General features: G+C 36.1%; 5 protein-coding genes across 6 annotated transcripts; 3 read left to right on the forward strand and 2 right to left on the reverse strand.

The window, feature by feature from the left end:
• Positions 1 to 832: 832 nt before the first annotated feature.
• LOC114525837 (methylated-DNA--protein-cysteine methyltransferase-like) lies at positions 833 to 1718 on the forward strand. The gene has a single exon (XM_028547282.1). It carries the CDS (start codon positions 900 to 902, stop codon positions 1407 to 1409), a length of 510 nt encoding a protein of 169 aa, XP_028403083.1. The 5' UTR covers positions 833 to 899; the 3' UTR covers positions 1410 to 1718.
• Positions 1684 to 8949, reverse strand: LOC114525832 (WD repeat and HMG-box DNA-binding protein 1-like). Its single transcript, XM_028547276.1, has 26 exons — positions 8779 to 8949; positions 8458 to 8569; positions 8163 to 8219; positions 7989 to 8080; positions 7735 to 7843; positions 7569 to 7619; positions 7428 to 7474; positions 7263 to 7344; positions 7026 to 7088; positions 6826 to 6932; positions 6483 to 6567; positions 6350 to 6406; positions 5931 to 6141; positions 5587 to 5780; positions 5320 to 5504; positions 5062 to 5143; positions 4710 to 4990; positions 4382 to 4490; positions 4228 to 4289; positions 3961 to 4075; positions 3742 to 3873; positions 3598 to 3666; positions 3071 to 3383; positions 2741 to 2971; positions 2502 to 2637; positions 1684 to 2406 (listed from the first exon to the last, which is right to left on the reverse strand). Exons 1-26 carry the CDS (start codon positions 8853 to 8855, stop codon positions 2025 to 2027), a joined length of 3441 nt encoding a protein of 1146 aa, XP_028403077.1. The 5' UTR covers positions 8856 to 8949; the 3' UTR covers positions 1684 to 2024.
• LOC114525833 (serine/threonine-protein phosphatase 4 regulatory subunit 4-like) lies at positions 8946 to 24890 on the reverse strand. Of its 2 annotated transcripts, XR_003687268.1 has the most exons (26): positions 24572 to 24890; positions 24388 to 24461; positions 23609 to 23711; positions 23239 to 23386; positions 23030 to 23103; positions 21751 to 21857; positions 21524 to 21631; positions 21276 to 21397; positions 20928 to 21050; positions 20728 to 20828; positions 20364 to 20441; positions 20165 to 20284; positions 19952 to 20029; positions 19785 to 19868; positions 19374 to 19556; positions 19191 to 19296; positions 18957 to 19084; positions 18429 to 18593; positions 18248 to 18289; positions 18038 to 18106; positions 17786 to 17888; positions 17613 to 17672; positions 17201 to 17438; positions 16925 to 17015; positions 9433 to 9524; positions 8946 to 8996 (listed from the first exon to the last, which is right to left on the reverse strand). XR_003687268.1 is itself a non-coding variant. In XM_028547278.1 (25 exons), the coding sequence occupies exons 1-24, from the start codon at positions 24695 to 24697 to the stop codon at positions 16955 to 16957; spliced, it is 2601 nt and encodes an 866-aa protein (XP_028403079.1). In that variant the 5' UTR covers positions 24698 to 24890; the 3' UTR covers positions 9385 to 9524; positions 16925 to 16954. The 2 variants fall into 2 exon arrangements, 1 of the variants encoding a protein (XP_028403079.1); XM_028547278.1 differs by lacking the exon at positions 8946 to 8996 and having other exon boundaries at positions 9385 to 9524.
• Positions 10532 to 14744, forward strand: LOC114525834 (girdin-like). The gene is made up of 2 exons (XM_028547279.1): positions 10532 to 10673; positions 13032 to 14744. The coding sequence occupies exons 1-2, from the start codon at positions 10560 to 10562 to the stop codon at positions 14094 to 14096; spliced, it is 1179 nt and encodes a 392-aa protein (XP_028403080.1). The 5' UTR covers positions 10532 to 10559; the 3' UTR covers positions 14097 to 14744.
• Positions 14916 to 17153, forward strand: LOC114525836. The gene is made up of 2 exons (XM_028547281.1): positions 14916 to 16164; positions 16270 to 17153. Exons 1-2 carry the CDS (start codon positions 15418 to 15420, stop codon positions 16651 to 16653), a joined length of 1131 nt encoding a protein of 376 aa, XP_028403082.1. The 5' UTR covers positions 14916 to 15417; the 3' UTR covers positions 16654 to 17153.
• Positions 24891 to 24914: the final 24 nt, after the last annotated feature.

The following is a 24914-nucleotide window of genomic DNA, read 5'->3' on the forward strand; positions in this document are numbered from 1 at the left end:
TTGATCCTTTGCAAAGCAGTTTCTATTCACAATACATCCTTATTGAAGGTTCACTCATTACTCAACGCAGCTTCCACTTAGGTTTCTCTTGTCGATCAAAAATATCACCAGGTAGTTCATCCCTGGACAATTTATGGACTTTGGTTGGATCCTCTTGAATCAAATCAAGTTGCCGGTCTTGACGGCTTTCCAAAGTACTTTCAGCCTGCTGTAGACTCCGTGATGATCTGAACTTTCTCTCAAACATATACCCAATACCACCAACGACAAAAGCACAAGGGAAAACTAAGTAAGGTGCATAAGTACGGGCTGCACCTAATATCAATGGCAACATTCTTGCTTTGAAATTTTTCTGAAATTATGTCTCAGTATGTCCAAACTAAACAGCGGCCACAATAACAAACCTTAATGAAGAACCATTAACGTAAGTTTTCTTCGTGTATTTAAAGAGATATTCTTGGTATATTACAGCAAACACGACATATATTTCAATTTTCAAATCCAGAACTATTATAATGAGTTCATTCAAAATTCCAGAGAAAACCAACTCATCACCGAAGAACTTCATGTACCATTCGTTATTAAAAATACGTTTCCTTGGCCACCACAGCGAGCCCAAAACGTTAATCAGAGATTGTAACAAAATGGCGGCTATCAGACAACGAATTTCCACTGATCCGCTAATTTACGTTCATATTTAATATTTTTAAAATTATATATACGAAGCTCTGTATTGAACTGTATTGTTGATGTTTGGAACCACCAAAAGTGCATTTGACATACAGCCATCCACCATTGAGGTACCACAAAATGCGTCCCATGCCCCCACACGTACGCGAACTTCAACACCCACGTGCATTTGTTGTGGTGCAATTTACGAGTTGATATAGCGGGTAAAAATGGAGGAAGAGTACATTGTTGATAGCCAATTAGGGCCGGTAAGAATCACATACAACAGCAACGGAATAACGAGGATCAAGTTCACAAAAGATGCGGTTGAAATATCACCCAAAAGCAAAGCAGTAAATAAGAATTTGGAAATCGCAATCAAGTGGTTAGAAACATACTTCGAGAACGCACATGAAACGAAATCGATGGATTATCCATGTCTAGATATGGAAGCGCACAGCGGCAAGAAATTCATGTGCACAGTTTGGAAGGTCTTGAAAGATCAGGTTGGACCAGGGGATACGATAAGTTATGGTGAACTAGCAAAGCTTAGTGGTAGTCCCAATGCAGCAAGAGCGGTAGGCCAGGCCATGAAGAATAATCCTTTCTCAATCATTGTACCATGTCATCGTGTGATTAACGCTAGCGGTGAAATGGGAAATTACAGCGGTGGTGTGGACAAGAAGCATTGGCTGTTGAGACACGAAGGGAAAGATTTTGACCTCAAGGACAAGAATTGAGAACATGCTGATGTCAGAGTTTTTGAGGAATGTATGACGTCAGTATAAATTACGTTATGAAGGGTGAAAAGGTGGAAACCAGGGTGAAAAGGTGGAACCTCAATCAGATGTTTTGTGTTAACGTTAAGTACATTCTAACATTTTACAGTTACGTTTATATACAATATTTTATATTGGGAACTGAAAACGAAGTAGTAAACTTGATGTTTTATCAATTATATATATAAACCTAAATATCTAAACAGCGGGGATTAGCAAAATGATCTTTCGAACGTTTAAACAATTAAATGCAAGTCAAGTCGTGTTTCATTTCATCTGTTATGACATTTGGCTTTACGCTGCGGACGACTCGCGTTGAATCACGTTATAAACTGTCAACTATTCATTAACGTAGATCGTGGCATATGTTATGGTCTGTGAATTCTTTGAAAACAGTTTAACAATTCACTGACTTCAACAATGAATTGATCCATCCGATTCCATGGTACCGCAAAGCCCGAATTCAACACCGAATTTCGAAGCAGAATTTACGATGAAAGCAAACTCGTATGTTTGCTTTTCAATAACGTATATTCTGCATATTAACGTCAGTGTCTTTTCGAGCATCAAAAACGATTATTTACTGAAGGCGAACCCAGCGAGTTTAGAATTCACCTTTTGCTTGTCAAATGTTTTCACTTTTTTCGAAGTATTTTCATCCTCTTTCAAACTAGGTTCAGATATTTTCTCTTCACATCCACTCTCATCATCATTATCGCTCCTTTTCCGTTTTTTCTCAGCTATTTCACGTTCACTGACCCGTTCACTTTCATTCATTCCATTTTCCACTGTACTAACATTACCTTTAGCAGTGTTTTCCCAAACCTGCTTCTCTTCCTTGGGCGTCTCACGCCATTGTTTCATCGCAACTTTCATCACTTCGCTTTCGGATAAATCAGGATTTTCTTCTTGAAAGAAAGGCTTCATGTTCTCCAGCCAACATTGAAAGGCACTTTTCCTGGAAACCACAAGGGAATAATCAAAACACACATAAGCACTGGTTTAACTCCACATACATGTCTAAACTAAGCAGTAAATATCTCAATGACTTACTTTGGTTTACTGGCTTGCTTTTTCTCATCTTTGCCATCCTCTCCTCCTTTGTCCTGTTTTTTATCCTCTTTTGTCTTCTTCTTACTAAACAGTGTCGTCTGTTTGCCGTCCTTTTTTTTCGACGTCTGGGATGATGCTGAAAATGACATGAAAGTCTTGTCAATTCAATGCAATTACCATGCACTCATCATTGTCCGTCAACACAGTACAACATTTGACGGTCGTGCGATTGAACTTACGAGATTTCTTGGTCGCTTTCTTGGCGAGAATGTTTTTCTCTTTCTCGACACTTTCAAAGAAGCCTCCATTACTTTGTGTCGTGTTTTTATTCTTGCTCATTTTAAATGGATTTGATCGTTGTGGTGTATCTTGGCTATACACCGGATCATAGTTTTGTCGTTTGGGAAGAGCTCCAAGACTTGGTCTGGATGCGGCAGTCGTTTTTGCTCTTACAGTATTTGTGGAGCTTTCTATTACAAGAAGTGCAATATTAGCTGGAATATTTATTATTATCACAATCAATAGACCCCAAAATGTCATTCAAGAATGGAAGCATAATAAAATGATACCTTCTTCATTTTCTCCAACGTCATTAACACCAGCGTCGTCGTCTTCCTCATCCATATCTTCCTCTTCTTGTGTTTCCAAATTACCTTCACCATTCATTACTTCTCTCCTAACATCCTTTCTACGAGACGGAATATTCTGCCTTTGCTGCATCACCGCATCCTCCTCGTAACCATTCTCATATACGTCATAATTCTGTTCTTCCACTTCAACAGCAGCTGCTTCCTCGTCCGCCTTGAGCTGCGCCAATTCATCCAGTTTTTGAGCCAAGTTCATACGGCGGTTCCGAGACGCATATTTAATAGCCAAACTGACCTTGATTAGAAATGGATTGAAGTTAAAAGTAGAGTTTTCATGTCGTGAATATAGTTATGATTGGGACAGTCTAATTCGTATCATCTTTTGTCACACTTTATTGGAATAAAATCTAAACCAGATATTTCTTCCTTATCACAAGCCAACCCCAAACAAAAACAAAAGAATGCCGAGACAATTTGATGATAAAAAGGAGTGAAGATTTTATTCTCACCGAGTAAGCATCCGGTAAAAGTTCACAGATTTCTCTTGCCCTGAAATCTCTGTCTGTTTTACATGACAACTGAAATAGAAAACATGCAAAATATCAGCTGGAGTAGTTACTTACGCACTTAAAAATCCTCAATTTTAAACTTACAGCAAAAAGTTTCATAAGTAGTTGCTTAATTTGAGTTTGACTTTGTTCATAAAGTTCATCATCCATTGAAAAGCCTCGTTCTTTATCATGCTCGAATCTGTTCATCAATAATCGTGATCGCAAATAGTATTCCTACAATAAAGAGAAGAAATATGAACGGATTACACCTGGACTTTTGCAGAAAACAAAGCAATCCGGTAGAAAAATAGTTTTACTCACCTCCAACTGGCCTTTTTCAGTCGTCAGTTCACACACCGGCAATTGCAGCGGCAATGTACTCACGAGAGGGCGGGGGAGCGTAGGGGGGTAAGTCGACCCAGTGCACAGAACACACCTGGAAATAGGGATATTGGGTAAATTTAATATCTGCAGGCACTGCTCGTCTTTAGAAGCGATTGGTGAGAGGATGACCTCAGGGACACACCAAGGAATGCCCCTGGGACACTCAACAACATTTCACTAAATATTCCAACAGTTTCAACCAACCTTATTTGCTCTGATGTTTCTGTGAGTCCGACAACCCAGTAGTTATCTGACGATCTCTTCACCTTAAAAAATATTTACATTTCAAAATTAAACCCCTGAAGTCTACGATAGTATCCGGAGATAAAGACATCGGTTACTAGCTTGGATCAACTACCTGCGTCTTCGTGTTGGCCACAACACTCCAGGTGTTGTCCATGGCACGATTCAAAATACGAACGATGCCAAGAGAATCCACAGCTGCTGGCGTTCCTTCCAGTGAAAAGCTAAGTAGACAACGATAAACAAAAAGAAAACATGGAGAACTAGTCTATAAAAGAGGATTGTGTGTATTTATAGATCTTCTAAGTGAATACCACCCACGAGAGAATATACTAGAATACTACCTACACGGTATAACATATTCAACAGGCCTTTTTAGGTATAGTTTATATATAATTACTTGTTACTCGCATTGAGCGTACGCTCTTCAAAATTTCTCTTACCCTAGCCATGAAAGATTTGCTTTCGGTGACAATGGTAATCTTTGATCCGCAACAACTTGAGTCTTGCTGTGAAGATCAAACAGTTTCACAGCCAAACATTGGCAACCTGGCAAACCCATTCCATGATGATACACAACTATCAACTGACTTCCATGACCTGACATGCAAACAACTGGACCAGGTAAAGAAACAAGTGCTGTTTGAAGACCACCGATAGTGAAGATACGTAACAAATCCTGATTTGTTGCCACAGCCGTCCAGGTAGTTCCAACAGCAACCGCCTAAATAATGAAGATTTCATAAAGCATCGAACTAAAATCTCGTGATTTCATCAGAGCCACTGTAGACTTACCATAATATCCTCACCCTGAGGCATTACGACAGTCCATTCCTTTGAACGATCCCAAGTGCCAAAATGTAAACACAACAGTTTACTGAAGATTTGGAAGAAAAAAATTAGGTGTGAAGGTAAGTTTGCTGGGTAACTACTCGTGAAGTAGGAAGGATTAAACAGAACTAGGCAAGGGGGCAACTGCTACTTGCAGTGGACATATCCTGACAAATACGGCAAGTTAAGTGACAACGAAGAATTTAAAAAGCAAAAATGCACCTTGCAAATTCTTCACTAGCTTGACAAGCGAGCAGAACAGCTGTTTCTGATAGCGCTGCCATGGTATAATTCATTTGATTGATGATATTCATTGCGTGATGTAGATTACTGTCGTGAAACTCGATGTCAATTGAAGCAGGTTCCTCTTCAGAATGACTTCTTATGATACCAATGTTGTTCCAGACCTTCAACGGATCGCATTTTACAGTTGAGACCAGTTTCACTACAATTAAGTCAGTGAAACACAAATGGTACTTATATACATACCATAAATCTATCCATAAGATGCACAGGTGTGGAGCTAGGTTGAAAAGCTTGTTGCTGTACAGTATGTGGTTGTTGTATGACGATCGGTCTAACATTCGTTTCTGTTGCTTCGCTCTTAGCATCGTCTGGCACAGGGTTATCATCGATATCCAGTCCCATTGGGCCAGCTAATTCTGCTTTGATTTTTCCAAGGTCTAATAAGAACGAATGGATTAACTCGTACCAACCACCACAATTATCCTTAATCTAGTTTTAATTATCGTATCGTCATCATTGTATCAATCAGGCTGACATGTTTGTTTGTGGGGTGTGGGGCAACTCTGAATACGAAGATGAACCTATACCTGTGGTGTTCTCATCATCATCATCATCATCATCATCTTCAGCGCCACCTTGCATTCCAACATGACCATCGTCTTCATCAGCTTCATCATCAAACCAAGAGTTCTTCACCCTGCTTCGTTTTTGTACCTCGAGCAAGCTGCCTGTCTCACTCGCATTATCATCCATCATTTCCGCTGCCATTGCATCAAGCGGATCCACCATCGCAAGTTTCTAAAAACGAGATGAAAAATTACAAATCATCCCAGCCTACCACTTCGCTTTTATAAAGAATAGGGAAGGATTTTATTCCTTTCATAACTTACCGTGATTTACTGTTTTGCAAGAAATAAAGTTTGTAATTTAGTGCAAACTTGTCTATTCCCAGGTTTTTCAGTTTTTTTACTCAAGTACCAAGATTCTACAACGCTTCAAAAAATACCTTAGACTTTGTTTCATCATCCATTGGTATAACATTGCTACAAACACCCAGTTGACCCTAAGAAGATTAAACACCAGAAATTTAGTTTGTGAAATTTCCAGCACAACTTGTAAACAACGGAAGCTTAACTCACTTGATTGTCAGTATAAGCTATTTCACCATTTATCTTTGGATTCCAAACTAAACAAGTTATTGGCAAACATTTTTCATGTTGGGTCCTAGAAATATGAAGTTTTGCACATTTAGGCTATGATCATGATTCAACCATTTAGTACCCTGGTGGGGCTAAATGTGAACAGAAAGAGGGAAGATAGAGGACCCTAAGGATTCAATTTAACAGCCACACTGAATGTTCCTTCATTGTTATATACACTAATTTTGACTTTATCGTGTTGCAGGTGGAGAACAGGTATCATTCTACATTATTCACACCCATGATCAGTTTATATCCATGATATTAACTTCATTTACAATACCTCTCAATGATTTTTTTCTCTTTAATAGACCAAACAAGAATCTCTCCATTGACGCTGGCAGTTGCTAAATAATTTCCACATGGCGACCACTTGACAATTGAAATGGACTAAACAGAGATATATAATATTGAGTTATATATTTCTGTTGATAAGAACTGACACAATTTTGTATATCAGTAAAATTAAATATTTAGTCTTACCTCTGAGCTCTGACTTTCATCTTTCAAACTAAAAAGGTTATTCCATGTTCCTTGTTCATACACCTGCATTTAAGCAACAATATGGCAAAATTATTTTTCCAAAACCCTTTCCAAGTCACAACTTCCAATACCGATCATCATATATCAGAAATATTATACTCAATATTTACCTAGTGCTAAACCAGTAAGATCTTTGCAAGCTATTATGGTTTAAAAGCATTTGAAAAGACTAAATACCTTAACTTCTTTATCAACAGGAATGGCTAAACACTTCTTCCCACTTGACTGAAAAGCAAGTCTACAAAGACTTTTGGAAGTGCTGAAAACATGAAGACAACTTTTAGTAAAGCCTTGAAAAAGAAGATATGTATATTGTGATACAGTGCAATTGAATGATATTACCTTATGTCATTACTCTTGAGAAGAATGTTCAAAGTCTTCAAACATTTCTACATAAACATGTAGAAATACCAAAATAAAATCTGCACAACCCATATGAGCTAAATTGGAGATGAGATCCTTGAACCAAGAGTGGTCACTCACCTGTTCCTTCCAATCCCAAAATTTTACAGTGCCATCACAACTTGAGGATACCTTGGCATAAACAATTAGTAAGTACAATAGATTGATTTGCATCAACATAAATAGACTGTTGGTATTCAAATCTTGCATCTACAAGCAAAACTATTACTAGAATTTGAACAATTACCACAAATTCTTCATCAGGATCCAATGCAACACTCAAAACAGGTGCTTCATGACCTTTTAAAGATTTATGGCTGCTATCACTCACTTCAACCACTTTGACATTGAAGTCACTAATGAGTAGGTATAAAAAGAAATAATCTTTTGTTTAATTGCTAGGCTGATATGGAACTTAATTGGAAGTCTGAATAAAGTTAGCTTAGTAGAGCTTGAATGAAATGTTCCCCCAAGTAGATCTATAGATCTGAAAATATTCACCTTGCACCAGCTGCTAAGTATTTTCCTGATCGACTGTAACAGATGGAGTTGACTGATGCAGTAAACCTTGTTATCATGCCATCAGGCGAACCCTGGAAAATGAAGGTATTTATTAATACTGTATCTGGTAAAATTTCTTTTATAGAAAATTGTCTTTTCTGTGAAATATCATACATCAGGGAAGGTATATATCTGTACAGCGTTGTCGGCTCCTGTGATGATCCTGTCATTCTAGAAATATAGAAAATAAGGTATAAATATATTGGGCTTTCATTGATTCCCTAAAAACACAGGTATGGTTAGTTTTCAACAAGATCTTGAATGTGCATGGCTGAATTTGTGGTGCTAAATGGGATGTATATGAAGTGTCTATGCTGAAGTTAATACCTCTACCAATTATTATTAAGCCATATTTATCTGATAAAGAACCCCAGGAGGGAGACATAAGGTAAATTTAGGCCTTGTAAACCTTAAATGTGACTGCAGTGACATTCTCTCCAGCTCTAAAAGATTCTGGATCATCATCATCAAAGCCATCATAAATACGAACATCGCCATCAGAACCACATGTTATTAAATATCTAAATTAAATACAATAAAATTATAAATTTTGCAACAGATACGGCAAGATTTTAATATAAATACTTGAAAATTGTCATTTCTTTACACGAATTTAGGGCTGAAATCCAAATTTTAAACGAATTTAGGCCTGAAACAAAAATATTAGGGCCTTTAAATGAAAGTGCCAAAACCAGTACACTACTGAATTTTTACAACAAAGTCTCCTAACCTGCCATTATCATCGTAGCAAACGTCCGTGTGTCCCTCGCTGTGGGCATATCGCATTGGTTTCAAATCCACGGGCATTTTACATCGATATTTTATAAAAGATAAAAAATTCACACAAAAACTTCAACTTTGTATTTCCCTCCAGAGGTTTCCCGCCAAATTCTCACCACAAATTTCCGATATCCGATGTGTTTCCATCATGCTCAAAAATTTCAAATGCTGAAAACATATGAAATGCAGTCACTAATGAAATGATTCTATGGAAGGAAATGATAAGTCACTTTTGTCCTGGCTTCGCGGATTGGTTGATTTTGATTGACTCCGCAAAAAAACTATCGGTCAAATCCAGTGGTCGCATCACAAACGCCGGATAAGACTTCCCGCGATTGACGTCATTATGAGAAAGGATATTTATTATTTCTTTTAAATGTGATTATTCAGAGGCTTCCCTCTCAGAAAAAAAACGTATAAGAAAAATATTCTTGAACTGTATGTATCATAGACAATCCAAGGAAATGTTCCTTCGTTGTCTATATGGCTATAAAAAAATAGTATTACCGTTGTCTCTATAACATTTAATATATTAGAAAGAAACTATATTCATGTTTACAAATCTTCATATATAAAACTATATTACAATCTCTTTAGTTTTTACCCTTTCTTCTAATTCCAGTGTGCATCTGGTTTCCTCCACTGTTTTTAATTTGGACGAAATATAACGAAGATGGTTTGATTTCACCTTGCACCCTATGTAATACAATGAATCTTATCAAAAAGCTGACAATCAAGGATAAAAAAACCAGACTGGCTCTAGCCTAGGTCAGGTCGCGTGGATGTTAGAGGCAGAGGTTTAGAAAGCTTTCAGTTTTTCATATTAAAACATGGGCGTTATCGCAATCCCGCAATCGATCGGAAAGTGAAGCTGCACAAAGAGTTAGGACGAGCTGAAATCAAATTAAATTGGAACGAAGCTGACGATCAAGGATAAAAAAATAAAAGGCCTTTGGGTTGTCTGAAGAAGCTACGGAGGGTAGATAAGACGCTCAATCGCTCATCCGGGAAACGTTATTCTTAAAAAGGCAAGAAAACTGTTGAACGAAGGAAATTATGTGGCTGAAACAGACAATTAAAGAGTCATGCGAGAATATCGTCAACATGGTGACGACTGTGAAAATTTTAAACAGTCCAAATAGGAAAACGTACACATAGACGTCTTACAAACTATACGATCAAAAAGGTACATTTAGTAACGCTTACACAACGTCCAGACACATTAGAAATACAAGAAAAACTAGATTCAAAGCTGACTTTTATGGTATAATTATTAATTTTGAACAGAAATATTTAAACAGGCCTTTAGGCTTTAGTATACACTATAAATTGATAAATAATCGTAATTTGACAACCTCTTTATATTACAATCTATAACATTGTAAACTATATCTAGATATCTAGCTGTAATTCTAATATAAATAATGATAATGCAAGTTACTTCTTGTCAGCAGATTTTCACTACATATATATCACACACAATATATCTCCTGCATTCATGAACAATCACCCCGTATTTTAATTTCATATATTGTTGGACTACATGTTACCAAATATGGTAGAAATGCATGAGACAATTTCCTGTTATGGTAACATACACTGCTCACCGAATCTCATTGGTCCATCGACAATAATTATACCTGGACTAATTTTCTTCACCAGAAATTCCTGACGAATGACACAACATTTAACAGCAGACTGCATGTTCGTTCGGAATGTCGAAAATATCTAATGGCAAATACTGAGCAATATATTCCAATATTATTGATTTTTGAGTGTTTTCTCTTATCCCTACACAGTCTCTACAACACTGGGATCCTAATTATTCCCGCAAATCTGAAAATGGTAAGTTACAGTTTGCATGCATGGTTTAAAAGATGCATGCAAGTATCATAGCACAGTTATAGTTGGTCGTTAGTTATCCAACTATAAAAAGATTGTTGAAAAACACAAAATTCACCACAATTACAAACCAGGCTGCTTTACCAAAAGAAATCTTACGATAAGCATTTGAAAATTAGTGATGGACAGGGTTTTGACTCCGAAACACGTCCGCGACGAATAATGGGCGATTCAGGATAAGATAGTATTTTTATATCTTTTTATATAAACGATCTATTATAAACATTTGCATGAGATGTTAGCAGTCATATATGACGATTATAAGAAATATATATAAGAAATATATTATATTTCTCGGGAAACCAAGACCATTTACAAGCCATTTACGGTATCGGCAACGACTTCCAAATGGCAATGATTATAATTTCGTACTCCAAGAATTAAAGTATAGTATAGAGATACTAACAGCGTAAAAAGATTTAGTCACTATTAAAACTTCAATTGAAACGTAAAATTACATTTTAAATATATCCAGATATAAATTCGTTAATCAACTATACAAAATATATAAGAAAACCCATTCACGAGTACTAACATCGACAAGTTAATTTCTTGAATATCTTAGGTATAGTTGATTTCGATTTAGATCGATTTGTGTCTTGTTAAATCAGTATTTAAAGAAGTTGTCAACTTACTACCTTGTGTCTCGCATCGAACATTTCATGTACAACCATTCAGTCAGTTCGAACAAAAGGAGGAAGGTGACGGCAACAGGTGAAAACCGATCGATATTCTCGCCTTTCTGCCGTAATGATTTTTCGCAATTGCTAGTATCATGAAGCATTCAGTCGCAGACAAAGACGAAATTCGCTTTATACTAACGCTAAATTCGACAAGATAAGGAAAAACAACTTATAGCTTTAAAAAATTGGTGTACAGTAAAACTGATCGACCCGATTATACCTCTTAAATTCCTAATACTGAATAGAAATCCCTGGCTTTATAAAGTTAACGTTGCATTGGCCATTGCTTTAGATAACACGGTGTCAGTGAAGACACATACACTATATATTTCTTACATTAAATTAATCTATAGAGTATACTAAACACTTAACAAAAATGCGCATCGACAATTTCTTTGAAAATACACGTGGAATACATTTTACAGTATCACGAGAACGTAAATTCATTTTCTGACGACAATGTCTAAGCTGCTTTCATGCGGTTCGAAGACGTATGAAAATTAAGGACAATGAATGTTCATGGGTTAAAATTAGTTAAAATATAAACAGGCACAAAAATCGTAGGTGAGAATGAAACAATATATTCTTATAAAAACCTATATCTTTTCTGATATATACAAGGAGTATATATTTCACTATATAGTTTGATCAAACAGTCATATAATCCAAGCGGGGTTCAATCACTATCTTATATATATACACATGCATGTATAACTGTGTTTTTTATTCTTCTATTCTTAAGAAAGCTCGCCAAAGGTCATCGTGCAGCGAAAACGTTTTACCAAACGGCTTCAACTCGAGTAGCCACTATTGAACAATGCCGAGTTTATTGCAATTGGATCGATCAAATTAATATTTCAAAATCTTGTGTTATTTGTTCAATCACTGATTCGGAACGTCTTCCTGGAAAAAGACTTTAACATTTTAACAGTATTCTATTGAATCCAGGTGTGACATCACGCGAAATATTAAATGTCGAAATAGATAACTTTGTGAAATGTCAGTATGCATGGATATATACATGCATATATATAAAATTAATATCAGAATGCAGAAATTGGTAGCCAAATCTAAAAAAAAACGACGCGCGGTCATGCCTCAAATATATTCAATACAAACACCACGAGAGGTATTGAAAACAAATGGTTAGAGAGTTATCGAGATCCATATGATTACATGCACAGATGTTTGTGTTTTATTCAAATCGTCTGTCGCACTAAGTTTTACAAACAAATACTATAAACGTTAACAACTATATTTTCCAATGTCCATGCGGTATAGTTCGGCATACAGAACATGCAGTGCTCAATTCATTCAACTTAAACACCATCCTGAGCATGATACAATTACAAATGCGACAATAAGTTAAAAACATCACTGACAAAAGCATAGCAGTTCACCCGAAAAATTTAATTCGTTTAAAATAGATTGCCTATAGCTATTGCATTTGACTTGTGCACCACGCGGGACATTTAGCAAATGTCTATAGTCGTGTTATTCTATTGTACCAGGAATTGTGTTATTATTTCTCACACGTTCTTTTATTCATATTACACCACTCTTTTGAAACCAAACTTAATGTTATGCGCTCCGAAAATGACATGCTTTTTCTTATTAGGACAAAGGCACGAGTTCCCAACAGTCCAAGCATGATCATCCACCACGTCAATTACGAAAAGGCACCGAGATTGCGTTACACCCCTCCGTTCCTCTTGGAAACGAAGAAGCAGCGGGTCAAATTGCTGTGGCCGCAGCAGCAGCGGCACAAATGATACCATCGATGTATTTTGCCAAAGGGAGAGAAATGGGAGAAATATCCCAGAGAATAACTGGTCTGAGCGAAGAGAACAACAAACTCCGGGAAAAGCTGAAGACGTTCAAAAAAGACAACACAGCAATGAACCAAAAAATAGGAAGTCTGGAAAATCGAAACCAAAAGCAAGGGGAAACAATTCGCGCTTTGGAATCTTCCCAAGAGAAGCTGCAGAAAGAGCTCGAAAATGTGAAGAAAGCGAAAGAGCGGCTGCGAATCGAAATCGAAGAGAAGACATCGAAGTTCAGTACGGAGAATAAGATCCTAACCGAGAAACTGGAAGCACTGACCAAGGATTTCGAGGAAGTTGAAAACGAAAACAAAGAATTGAAACACACTCTGGAGGAGCTGACAAGGAGCAACAATTCCCTGAAGGAAATGGTTGAGTCGATCAGAGAAGAGAATCAACAATTACGAGAGGACGTGGGGAGTTTGAAGACGGAACACAAGGAAATTTCTGCTAAGATGGAGTGCAAGGAGGTCAGGCTAGCTCTTGGTCAGGTTGCGTGGATGCTGGAAGCAGAGATTTGGAAAATAGTTCTTCCTGATCAAAAAATGGGCGTTACCGGCATCCTGAAATCTATGGAACGTTGGCTGAAGAAGAATTCCACGACCGTGGAAGGTAAAGCAGCGCAAAAAAGATGGGACGAGCTGAAAGTGAAACTGCAGTGGGATGACGAAGATCATAAAGGGGCTTTGAGTTGTCTGAAGAAGCTACGGCTGGTAGACGCTCATCCTGAAAACGTTGATCTCGAAGAGGCAAGAAAACAGTTGAACGAAGGAGATTATGTGGCTGAAACAGACAAGGAGTCATGCGAGGAAATCATCAACATGGTGACGACTGTGAAAATTTTGAACAATTCTAAGTAAAGAAAACAAGCGAATGGGCCTGAATATCGAAAGTACAATAACATTATAAGTGGATTAATGACATTTTTACTGAAAACAATCACAAAAAACCTATGGTGAAACATTCTTAAAGGAATGAAAAAAAAAGTTATAATAAGGAATAATAAGTTATCAAGGATTAAACCATGCGTTTATTTCACTTATTAACTTATTTTTTATATCCTAAAGGATTTTAACACGTGAATCTAACTTCCCAGATTTTGTTGGGGTGTAATACTGAAGATATCGTAACACATTAAAATAACGTATGCGAGTCAGAATAACTGTATAACAGGGGATATACTGCGCAATAAAAGACTGAATGATTCTCAAATTGTTTCATACATGTTTTAGTTTTAAAGCAGGCAACTACAAAAACTAGACCTTGGAGTTTATCCTGTGAATTGTCCTAGGGAAAAGAATCCTGTGACTGTTTTAGACAATTACTCATAAAATATGTTTCAACACAAATTTCAAAACTTAATATAGGTTTATTCAGGATGGATCCAGCACTAGTGCACTAATTTGGCCCGGAAGATCAACTTTCAACGACTTTCAATTGACCTCGCATATATGCAGGATCTGATTAGCATATAATTTAGCCACACAAAGTTGTTATTTTTCGCAATTTTCTTGTGTCATGCAGATTAGTGCACTAGTGCTTGGATCCGTGCACCCCTGTGTTTATATAACGCTATAGATTTGTTGGTCAAAAATGCTGTAACGAGCACACATTTTCAAGAGATCGCTTTCTTCCTTCAGGCCGAGGCCTCCTTGCTATGACGGAAAGCATATTGCAAGAAACCACTAAAAGCTAGTATGTGGGTAGATAGTATTCCCTCTCACCACTCCTTCGGAAACATTTTTAAGCTTTTACGCCTGACCAGATACCTGACGACAGTAGGACAGTCCAGGTCTTTTAAACCAAGTGGCCCGGAAGATCAACTTTCAACGACTTTCAATTAACCTCGCATATATATATGGAGAATCTGATTAGCATACGATTTAGCCAAATCATATATCATGAAACTATTTATATAACAATGCATATCATGTTGCTGTCGAGGAACACTTTTATACACAATGTTGGGACTGTTATTTTGCCTTGAAAATATGTCCCGTATCTGGGCAACTTATAAGCACGGTAGAATAACTGGGGAATCTTATTGCTAAATTGATTGAACTTTCGAGAACGACAATACTAAGAAATCACGCGAGAATTTCATTAGAAGCTGTCAAACTATTCAAACTTAATAATAAATGAATAGTACAAGAATTTTACCAGCAAACCGAAGTCGCCAGAATGAATGGAGACGAAGGAGATGGAAACGAACCGCTCGTGGAAAACCAAGATAACAATAATGAGGACGAATCTCGACTTCTGTATAGAAGTGAGCTTACATTCTTCCGACTAACGCTGAGATTACTTTCACTCTGGCATCCAAGAGATGCTTGGTTCGTGGAAAAAAGCCTCTACCCGCTTGTAGTCAACGTTCTTCTACTGTTGCTGATAGCAGCTGACGTGTTTATGCTTAAAAATGGAAACTGGACTTCATTAGAAATTTACGTTTACATAGTGATCGACATTGGAATGTACTTGAGCCACTCGTTTGGTTTTTTCTACTTCAAGTCTCGTGACCTTGAACACAACATGCTGAAAATTGTCTATGACCGCCAGGATCAGGAAAGCGACGAGACAGAAGAATTCAAGAGAAAATTAAAGAGATTAAAACTACTTGTTATTTTCACCTTCAGCACGTTATCCGTACTTATTTTGCTATTCTTCAATGTGAATGCGTGGTTGCATGGCCGCTTTCACTGTAACTCCGTGTTTACATTCATCAAGGGAGCACCTAATCATATTGTCTGCATTCTGAATTACCCAGCTAATATATACGGCATTGGAAACTCGTTGGCAATATCATGGACCATTTGTCTTTTGCAGCAAGCATGTTTTGTACGTTTGAATCAACTTGCCAGAAAGTACCAAACATGGAGGGGAAATACGGAGTCGGCCATTTATGATCACATAGTGAACTATTCCCGCAAGGTAAAAATATCTTGTACCAAGCTCGGACCGTGGTTCATTTTTCACAATGTTGTTTTAATGATTGCCACGCCGTTCCTTATCTCAGATATAATCAATGCGTTTCAGGATATCACGGAGAATAATCCCATTCACTCTGGTTTGTTCTTGGGCTACTTGATCTACACCATAGTTGTTTGGATATCACCGCTGTACTTTGCCGAGCTTCTGCAACGCCACGATGAAAACTTCTGTACCACTGTAAACGAATTCTGTCCTGGTATATTCAGAGAGCTTGAGCCTGAACTCTATGCAGAATTTATAAATCCTCGCAACGAGGGAGAGCCAGTGGTGTACGTGTTTCATTCGAGAGGTGAAGTGAATAAATTCTTGTCTTACTTGATGCACAGGAAATCTGGGTTTCTTATTGGCAGCTATAGCTTTCAATTCAAGCTCTCGATGGTTTCTATAACTCTGGCTATGATTGCATTTGCAACTCGAATTATCGCTTGACGTTGCAATGCGAATACTGTGGAATATTATTCATACTCCGAAATGGAAATCTTGCAAAATCCAATAATATTACAAATGAAGCGCGAAATCATGCAGCTTTGGCAGTTTCCAGAAACCATATATCCAGAAAATCCGCACAAAATAGGATTTACACTTAAAAATTCTCAGTCTCACAGAGACTTTGCTATAGTATAAACGAAGATTTGCCATGCCATTATATCCCTTCGAAGTGACATGAGAATTTTTGGACAAATGTGGTATTATAACTTACTTGGCTTTTCTTAGTGATTTTGTCCAAATGCTACCTTTTCGTGGACTGTGATCGAGTTGTTTTTACGGTTGGTTTGCTGCTGCCTGAGATGCTTTGAAAAGAGAGAAATGTGTTATATCGTGTAGCCACCACCTTCATCAACACAATGACCATTCAAAACTACAGACCTTAATTGCAAAATCAACTATGTATTAATTTTTGTAATAAACACCATGTAGTAATCATGCAATCATATACTTCCATAACCACGACTTTCCCATGCTGTATATAATTTACCTGTGGGATTTCTTAGCGGTTGCAGATTTATTTGCCATAGTACTATGCGAACTCTTCACTGTCACTAAACTTGGACCACTGGTCACTTTCCTAGAACTTGCACCAGTGGTATTCTCAGAAAGATAACTACACGAAGCGAGGTCGGGAAGAGCCGAGGTTATCGACGCCATTTTTCCGAGCGTTGAATTCGTAGTTTGCGAGTTTTTACTGGCTGATGCTTTGCTGCCACTGGTTTTACCTTGAAAGAGGACAACAAGTTTTTTTATTTATAATTATATTTATCCAGGATACTGTAAGTGTGACTGTCATAGTAATACGTTTAAATAGAAAATTGCACACCAAGAATTATTCAGAATAAACTGCTCATAAACATTGTCAGCGAAATAACAAACACTGTTAGTTTAACACATACCTTCTTTACTCAATGTTTTCTTTAAATCTTGTTTTCCATGGGTAACTTTTTTGCTGTTAACTGTGAGGGGAAATCACATCATCACACAAGATGGTAAGTTGGTGAATTTGCGTTGTCTGACGCACAATGCACTAAATACGTAAAAAAACAAAATAACGTTCAATTCAATTTACCTGAGCTAACTTTCTTGCTTATCTTATCATCCTTTGATGGAGTCTTTTTCTTGCTATCAGAACTACGCTGAGCCAGAGATAAGCCACTGCGTTCCCTCTCCTCCTAAGGGAATAAAACTTAGATTTAGAACCGTTATCGTTGTACATCAACCTGCTAACGTCGCAGAACGTCTAACCAGCACCGACATGAACAGTTTTAGACGTTCACCAAATTACGATAAAGGATTCTGTTACTAGACGTGATCATTTTACCATTAATGCTTCTTCTTCCTCTTTCTTCTGGTCGACTAAATCCTCTTCAAACATGGATCTTCTGCTCAACTAACGAATAGAAAAAAAGTATATGAACGAGGGCCGCAAATGGTAAGCAGGTGAATTAAGAGAGAACCAGGCGAACACCTGGCTAATGGACAAAGAGCAATTTGGGATGGTACAGCAGTATAGGTTCTGGAAATCACATACCGTTTCCATAACAACTTCTATTTTATCTAGCTTAAGAACAGCCTAAACAAACAAAAAATACATTGCTATCGTACAACTGACAGAATGTTCACCATGATTTTACCATGTTTGTTTTCACAACAGATTTTACTGCATGATCAGTGATTGAAGAGAGTGGTAATGAAGGAGGAAGATTATGTACCTCTCGCACGGCTGTGGAAACATCTGGATCCTGTTCTTCACTTAGTAACTGTCTGACACACTGCTCCAGACGTTGTAGCAAACCACGGTCGATTGGCAGCTTTAAAACTGACTTCAGCTTAGGTAATAAGTTACAGAATTGTAATCTTATATTGACCACAGGGTCCTGGAAAAAAATTCACAGGATTACCGAAGTTGCTGTTTGAAATAAAGTCACTGTTACTCAAACTTAAGATACTGGCATTTTCGATTCATATTCCAAGTAAACCTCAATCACTTAATATTAACTCTAATCCCAACGTTTATCATAGCCCCGGCCTCCATTCTAATAATTTAAATCCTAAAGAAACCTTAATCTCAACTTCAATCCCCATGTTCATCACAAACATCATCCTAATCCTAATTCCAACTTTCATTCTAATCATTTAACCCCTAACTGAATCTTAATCCAATCTCTGATCCCCGGCTCCACGCTAACAATAATCCTAATCACAGATGAAGGCGAAACCAGCATAATCCAGTTGCTTACCATTGCTAGCTCCAAGGCGAACACAAAGAAATGCTCCTTGAAGAATTTCCTCGAAAATATTTCTAATATATATGTACATATCTTTATAAACAATAATCTATGACGATAACTTTTTCCTTTCCCACAATCTAAAACATAGTTTCAGCAAACAAAAGTTTCAGCACACACCAAAAACTTATGAATGAAACACAAAATACCAATTTATAAAAACAACTTGTGAATTCTTCTACATACCCTCAATAAAACGGCGACAAAGCTCCTCTCTCTGTTCAGACCGCGTGTTATTTTTGATAAGTATACAGAGTGTGTACGCCGCAGCGTGGGTTACTGGAAGCACATGCTGTAAGAAACAATGGAAAGAGATTTACTCAACTACTGACTAGTTGAAAACATTTGGATTCATCAGAAATTACTTACATTTCTTTGTAGAACATCGAACAGAACTGGTACAAATTTATAGTAGATCTGATCGGAGGTGAAACACTTGACAAAACTAGCAAATTTTCCCAGCAGCTGTTCATGGACTCTCCAATTGTTGGACTGGGATACAGTATGTTCACATGTGATAACTGGTGGGATAAGGTCGGACAAATTGTTCAGCTGCAAAAAAGAGAAAAATAGTAAACGTATGTTATCAACCGCCTATTGGATTCAGTTTGGTATTGAAGCTACATGTATTCACCATTCACCCAACTTGCTCATTCATTTATTCCTTTCATCCATTCCACATATTTTCCAGTCTTACAATTCACAACTTGTACAACTCATTCGTTCTTTTATCCGTCCATTCATTTATCCACTAACCAATATTCATACCATCATACTAACCTTAGATTCGGGCAGCGAGGATCGTCCGCCATTCGATAATGCCGTCAGTATAATATTAAGATTTGATATGAAACCCTCCAAAACCTAACAAAAGTAACAAGATGGAATTACGATTACAGTCCCCCCCCCAACTATCCTAAAAAAAACACCGAAATATAGATACATACATGCACAGATTCATCCATCAGAAGAATGTGCAGTTCTGGTTGTAGACATTGAACATTACTTCCTAGTAACTTGATAACCTAACAAGACAAGCCATGGTTAGATGTGCATGACAATACTCGTGGCTCTATATAGTATGTGACTGACTTGGTTACTGGTCCTATAAACAAAACCCAGGGTACCAAGGTTATTTAGAAAGGTAAGTTACATGATACCTCATGAAAGCCACATGAAATGGTCCGTCTCACAATATTTTTACGATCCGTAACAAGAGCGTGAAAGCAAGAGGCTAGTTCTTTTGTAAAATTCTCAGGCCCAACGAACAGAACCATTGCCTAGAAAGGATTAAAAAGAAACGCTTGCTGACTATCTGATACACTAAAGAAATTGCAAATCAAAGAGGGGAATACAAACCGGAAAATTAAAAGCACAATTGCGCCGAATCTCTGTGCATCTGCTTTCTTCCAGGCTTTCATTATACGCATTGAATCTCTGAAAAAAAAATCCAGCAAGTGAGGTCACGTCATTACCGCGCACACACGCGTATCTATTTCTACAAAAACAATTACCAGATGTGTTACATGTTTTAAATATCAACAATCAGGGCTATAGATGCATGTGTTCTGCTTAACACTTTAATTTTTTGTAGGAACACCACTTTGATTTTACTCAAAGGTATTGGGAACTTCGAGTTCATTTACATTGACTCCGATTGCGGCCATAACGATATTTGATTATAGCCGCGTTATCTTAAAAGAAGATTCATTCCTAAACAAACCTGAAAATGATTCACTTTATTCTTGGATTCAGTTAAACCAGAACTACACAACTTTTGGAAATATTCTACGAACCATTTCTTTTGGGATTCTGTCAAATTCACTGCAACAAAAAAGCGGGTGATCAAAACTGGATTATTAATGAAAAAACTTGCCTTAGTCGTTTCCTTAAAGTACACAAATATGAATGACTTCATCTTACCATTCAGGCCGTAGCTGAGTTTCCCAAACAGTTGAGAAACTGTGACGAGAGTTTCGTTATTTTTCTTGTGAGCAGAATCGCAAAAGTTTTGCACAAGAGGAATTATAACTTTGACACAAATCTCTGTAAAAGCATACGGAACTTTATAAGTACGTTGACTGGTTTCAATAACACCAGTGCAGGGTGGTGCGTGGCTGGTGGTTCTGCAGTTCTATGGTAAAGCGTCTTTTCTTTATGCAATAGCTTGCATTTTAACTAAACACCTAAACGGGTCAACTTTTTCAATCAAAGATGCCTCTCACAAGCCTACCATCACATGAAAGGACGTAGTCAGTAAAACGAAATTACCATCATCTAAAAGTTGCAAGAGATTTGCAACAGTTTCAATGGCAGCAAGTCTAACAGTGCATTCTTCATCATTTGTTAGTTCCACTAGTTCAGAGATGATAAATGCCTTTGTCAGCTCCCCTCTGGAAACAAAGAAACTCAATCAGTACTGTACAAAAAGCCTTTACACATAAAGTAATCTAAAGTGAAGTTTGTCAAGTCTGCCCTATTAGACTCCAGTCAATTCTATTTCATTCATCATTACCAACCCCAATGCCCTTGCTATGGACTCCAGTTCGTTGCACATGCATGCTCGGACTTCATAGTCAACATCTTGACACAATGATGTCACCAGACCAAGAAGCTCTTTCTTGATCCTAAAATTGTACCAGCATAACAGTCTTGAGCTAACAATCCTATGTACACTGATCTGTAGTTAAAACTAATGTGTGGTGACAAAATTTAAGTAGACACAATAAAATTAAAGATCAATTACCAAAAAGGCTCAAATTTTGTAGCCACCTGACCAAGGATCTTACAACATGATAATCTTGACACAACTGACTGTGAGAGCTGGCCTTTTGTGATAGCAAGTGGTAGAATCTTGAATAAAAATACAACATTAGAAATGTTAGTACTCCGGCGTGAGAGACGGAGTTGAAAATTCGCTTTTAATGCTTATTTATTATATAATGCTTATTTATTATATAATGCTTATTCTTATTTATTATTTTATTATATAATGCTTATTTATATATAATGCTTATTATTATATAATGCTTATTTATTATATAATGCTATTTATTATATAATGCTTATTTATTATATAATGCTTATTTATTATATAATGCTTATTATTTATAGCTTATTTATTATGCTTATTTATTATATAATGCTTATTTATTATATATGCTTATTTATTATATAACGCTTATTTATTATATAATGCTTATTTATTATATAATGCTTATTTATTATATAATGCTTATTTATTATATAATGCTTATTTATTATATAATGCATATTTATTAATGCTTATTTATTATATAATGCTTATATTATATAATGCTTATTTATTATATAATGCTTATATTATATAATGCTTATTTATTATATAATGCTTATTTATTATATAATGCTTATTTATTATATAATGCTTATTTATTATATAACGCTTATTTATTATATAATGCTTATTTATTATATAATGCTTATTTATTATATAATGCTTATTTATTATATAATGCTTATTTATTATATAATGCTTATTTATTATATAACGCTTATTTATTATATAATGCTTATTTATTATATAATGCTTATAAATTTATTATATAACGCTTATTTATTATATAATGCTTATTTATTATATAATGCTTATTTATTATATAATGCTTATTTATTATATAATGCTTATTTATTATGTAATGCTTATTTATTATATAATGCTTATTTATTATATAATGCTTATTTATTATATAATGCTTATTTATTATATAATGCTTATTTATTATATAATGCTTATTTATTATATAATGCTTATTTATTATATAATGCTTATTTATATAATGCTTATTTATTATATAATGCTTATTTATTATATAATGCTTATTTATTATATAACGCTTATTTATTATATAATGCTTATTTATTATAGCATGTGAATGGCACGCTGGAGTTAATGCCAGAACAGGCGTCTTATTTTGGAATTAATTTTTCTTATCTGTTTTTTTTACACAAAAACAAATTACTGTCATAAGGTTTGTTTTTCTCACCTCTCTTTTAATAGCATCTTTAGGTAGTTGTGGTATTGTGCACAGCAATGCATTGAGCCAACCTCTTGAAATGGCTATTTTAAAACAAAAAACAACCCGAGGGAAATCCTTAGTTATATAGATTGGTAGCAAGCTTACACATAAGAACACACAAACTGTAATGTCCATGATAATGCAGATTGATAAGATCAGTTAGTGGACTAACAAACCTGGATCTTTGTTTTCCATATTGCTTAAAATTGTTGGTAAAAAAGTTGAGGTGAATGCATATATTGGTAGGAGACTATTTTCTATGATATGACAGTAGACTCTGCTAGCAACAATTTGGATCTCAACTGGAGCAATATACAATAATTCCTGAAATAAAAACATATTTATGCAAACTGTAATGTAATTTTTACAAAGTCAATGTATACCATTAAGTATAAAGAGGGATAAAGAATAGACATCATGCTTTAGACAGATTCAATAAAATGCAATGAATATGGGTGCATGTATTTCATATCAGAAAATAATCATTCATTGTAGGCATAATGGTAATAACTATACAATAGAGAATCTTTCTTGAATGAAACATACCCTAACCAATGGCATAACTTGTTTGATTGCATCATTGGCGTTATTTTCAAACAAAGATGGTAGACTGTTTATAACACTGACTTTCTGCGCTTCTATTCCAGAACTAGTTGGCAAATAACAACATGAATTTAGGTAATTGTAAAATTCATAACCTGTAATTGTGATAATCAGATATTTTTGTCTAAGCATTATTAGGCATCAAGGCTGCAGCCGTTGGCCTATACAGCAGAAATGGTAAAGAATATGGTAGCAAGCACATAAACTCTCAACTGGGAGAAGATTTTTTGGCCACACCAGTCTCATGATAAAAAAACTTGTTGAAAAACCACTCTAGATATAACAACAGCTGGATGACCTAGGAACAGTGTTTAACCCCTATTAGTTTTACATTGTCTTCTTAGAGTGATCCTGTAGTGAAGTAGATTTTGTTGACAGGACGAAAGTATGCTTTTTTTGCTTGGATTTAAAAAAATAAGCAATCTGGAGATCGATAGCCAATTTACGCAAGCCTATAATTGGTTGATCGCTTGTTTTGTTTTGCAAATTTTCAAATTTAGGACGAGAGTTTGTTTTTACAAAACTAAAATTTGAACATTTAGAGACCCTTATAATACTCACAATAAAACAAAATAAAACGCTAAAAAATGCAAATATTTTACGATGGGACATCCTAAACTGTAATCCCCGTTGCTTTCTACGCAAATCTACGTTGATATTCAAATATAAAGATCAATAAGACATCGTCAACAAATAAAAGCATTAAATGGTGAAAGCGTTACCTGAGTAAAAGCACAGCTCTCTCAATCTCTGTTAAATTCTCATCCACGGTCAATCGTTCAATTTCTTCTGCAGACTACAAAACATGCAAAAAGGAGATGGCAACTACTTGTTGTTGTTGTTGTTATGAACATATTGTTTAGGTATTTGCGAACGCTAAATTGAACAACAAAGCATTAATCTAACCTTTAGACCGCTTTTAATGGTTCTTTCAGACCTCAGCTCCTCGACCTCTTCCTCTCGTAACTCGCCGAAATCGCCATAAAGTTCATTTTGACCGAAAATGCCAGAGCCACCATTTGGCCAGTCCATTCCAGCCGAGGTGTGAAGCGATATTATCTCCAATATCGCAGGTGTTTTGCTTGAATTACGCAGCAATACTTAACCGTCATCTTTTGGAAATTTTCCACACTTTAGCCCGATAAAAAACAGCATAAGGACTCGTCGAAAACGAGTAAATACGAGTAAATATATTAAAATATATAAACTTTATTATATATCATTCATATGTTTGGCATATAGTTTACGT

Source organism: Dendronephthya gigantea, unplaced genomic scaffold (genome assembly GCF_004324835.1).
Source record: "Dendronephthya gigantea isolate DGI-Jeju-01 unplaced genomic scaffold, DenGig_1.0 000035F, whole genome shotgun sequence".
Classification (NCBI taxonomy): Eukaryota; Metazoa; Cnidaria; class Anthozoa; order Malacalcyonacea; family Nephtheidae; genus Dendronephthya; species Dendronephthya gigantea.

What these genes read in the sequence shown, in the direction of transcription:
- LOC114525836 (XM_028547281.1), top strand. Translation starts at nt 15,418, where the DNA reads ATGAATGGAGACGAAGGAGATGGAAACGAACCGCTCGTGGAAAACCAA. An exon ending in TAGTGAACTATTCCCGCAAG is followed by an intron (nt 16,165 to 16,269) that starts GTAAAAATATCT and finishes AATGCGTTTCAG; the next exon opens with GATATCACGGAGAATAATCC.
- LOC114525834 (XM_028547279.1), top strand. Translation starts at nt 10,560, where the DNA reads ATGGCAAATACTGAGCAATATATTCCAATATTATTGATTTTTGAGTGT. An exon ending in TTCCCGCAAATCTGAAAATG is followed by an intron (nt 10,674 to 13,031) that starts GTAAGTTACAGT and finishes TTTTCTTATTAG; the next exon opens with GACAAAGGCACGAGTTCCCA.
- LOC114525833 (XM_028547278.1), bottom strand. Translation starts at nt 24,697, where the DNA reads ATGGACTGGCCAAATGGTGGCTCTGGCATTTTCGGTCAAAATGAACTT. An exon ending in TCCATAGCAAGGGCATTGGG is followed by an intron (nt 21,398 to 21,523) that starts GTTGGTAATGAT and finishes CTTTGTTTCCAG; the next exon opens with AGGGGAGCTGACAAAGGCAT. An exon ending in ACTCAGCTACGGCCTGAATG is followed by an intron (nt 20,829 to 20,927) that starts GTAAGATGAAGT and finishes TTTTTGTTGCAG; the next exon opens with TGAATTTGACAGAATCCCAA.
- LOC114525837 (XM_028547282.1), top strand. Translation starts at nt 900, where the DNA reads ATGGAGGAAGAGTACATTGTTGATAGCCAATTAGGGCCGGTAAGAATC.
- LOC114525832 (XM_028547276.1), bottom strand. Translation starts at nt 8,855, where the DNA reads ATGCCCGTGGATTTGAAACCAATGCGATATGCCCACAGCGAGGGACAC. An exon ending in CTCAAGAGTAATGACATAAG is followed by an intron (nt 7,345 to 7,427) that starts GTAATATCATTC and finishes TCATGTTTTCAG; the next exon opens with CACTTCCAAAAGTCTTTGTA. An exon ending in CTGTTGATAAAGAAGTTAAG is followed by an intron (nt 7,089 to 7,262) that starts GTATTTAGTCTT and finishes GCTTAAATGCAG; the next exon opens with GTGTATGAACAAGGAACATG.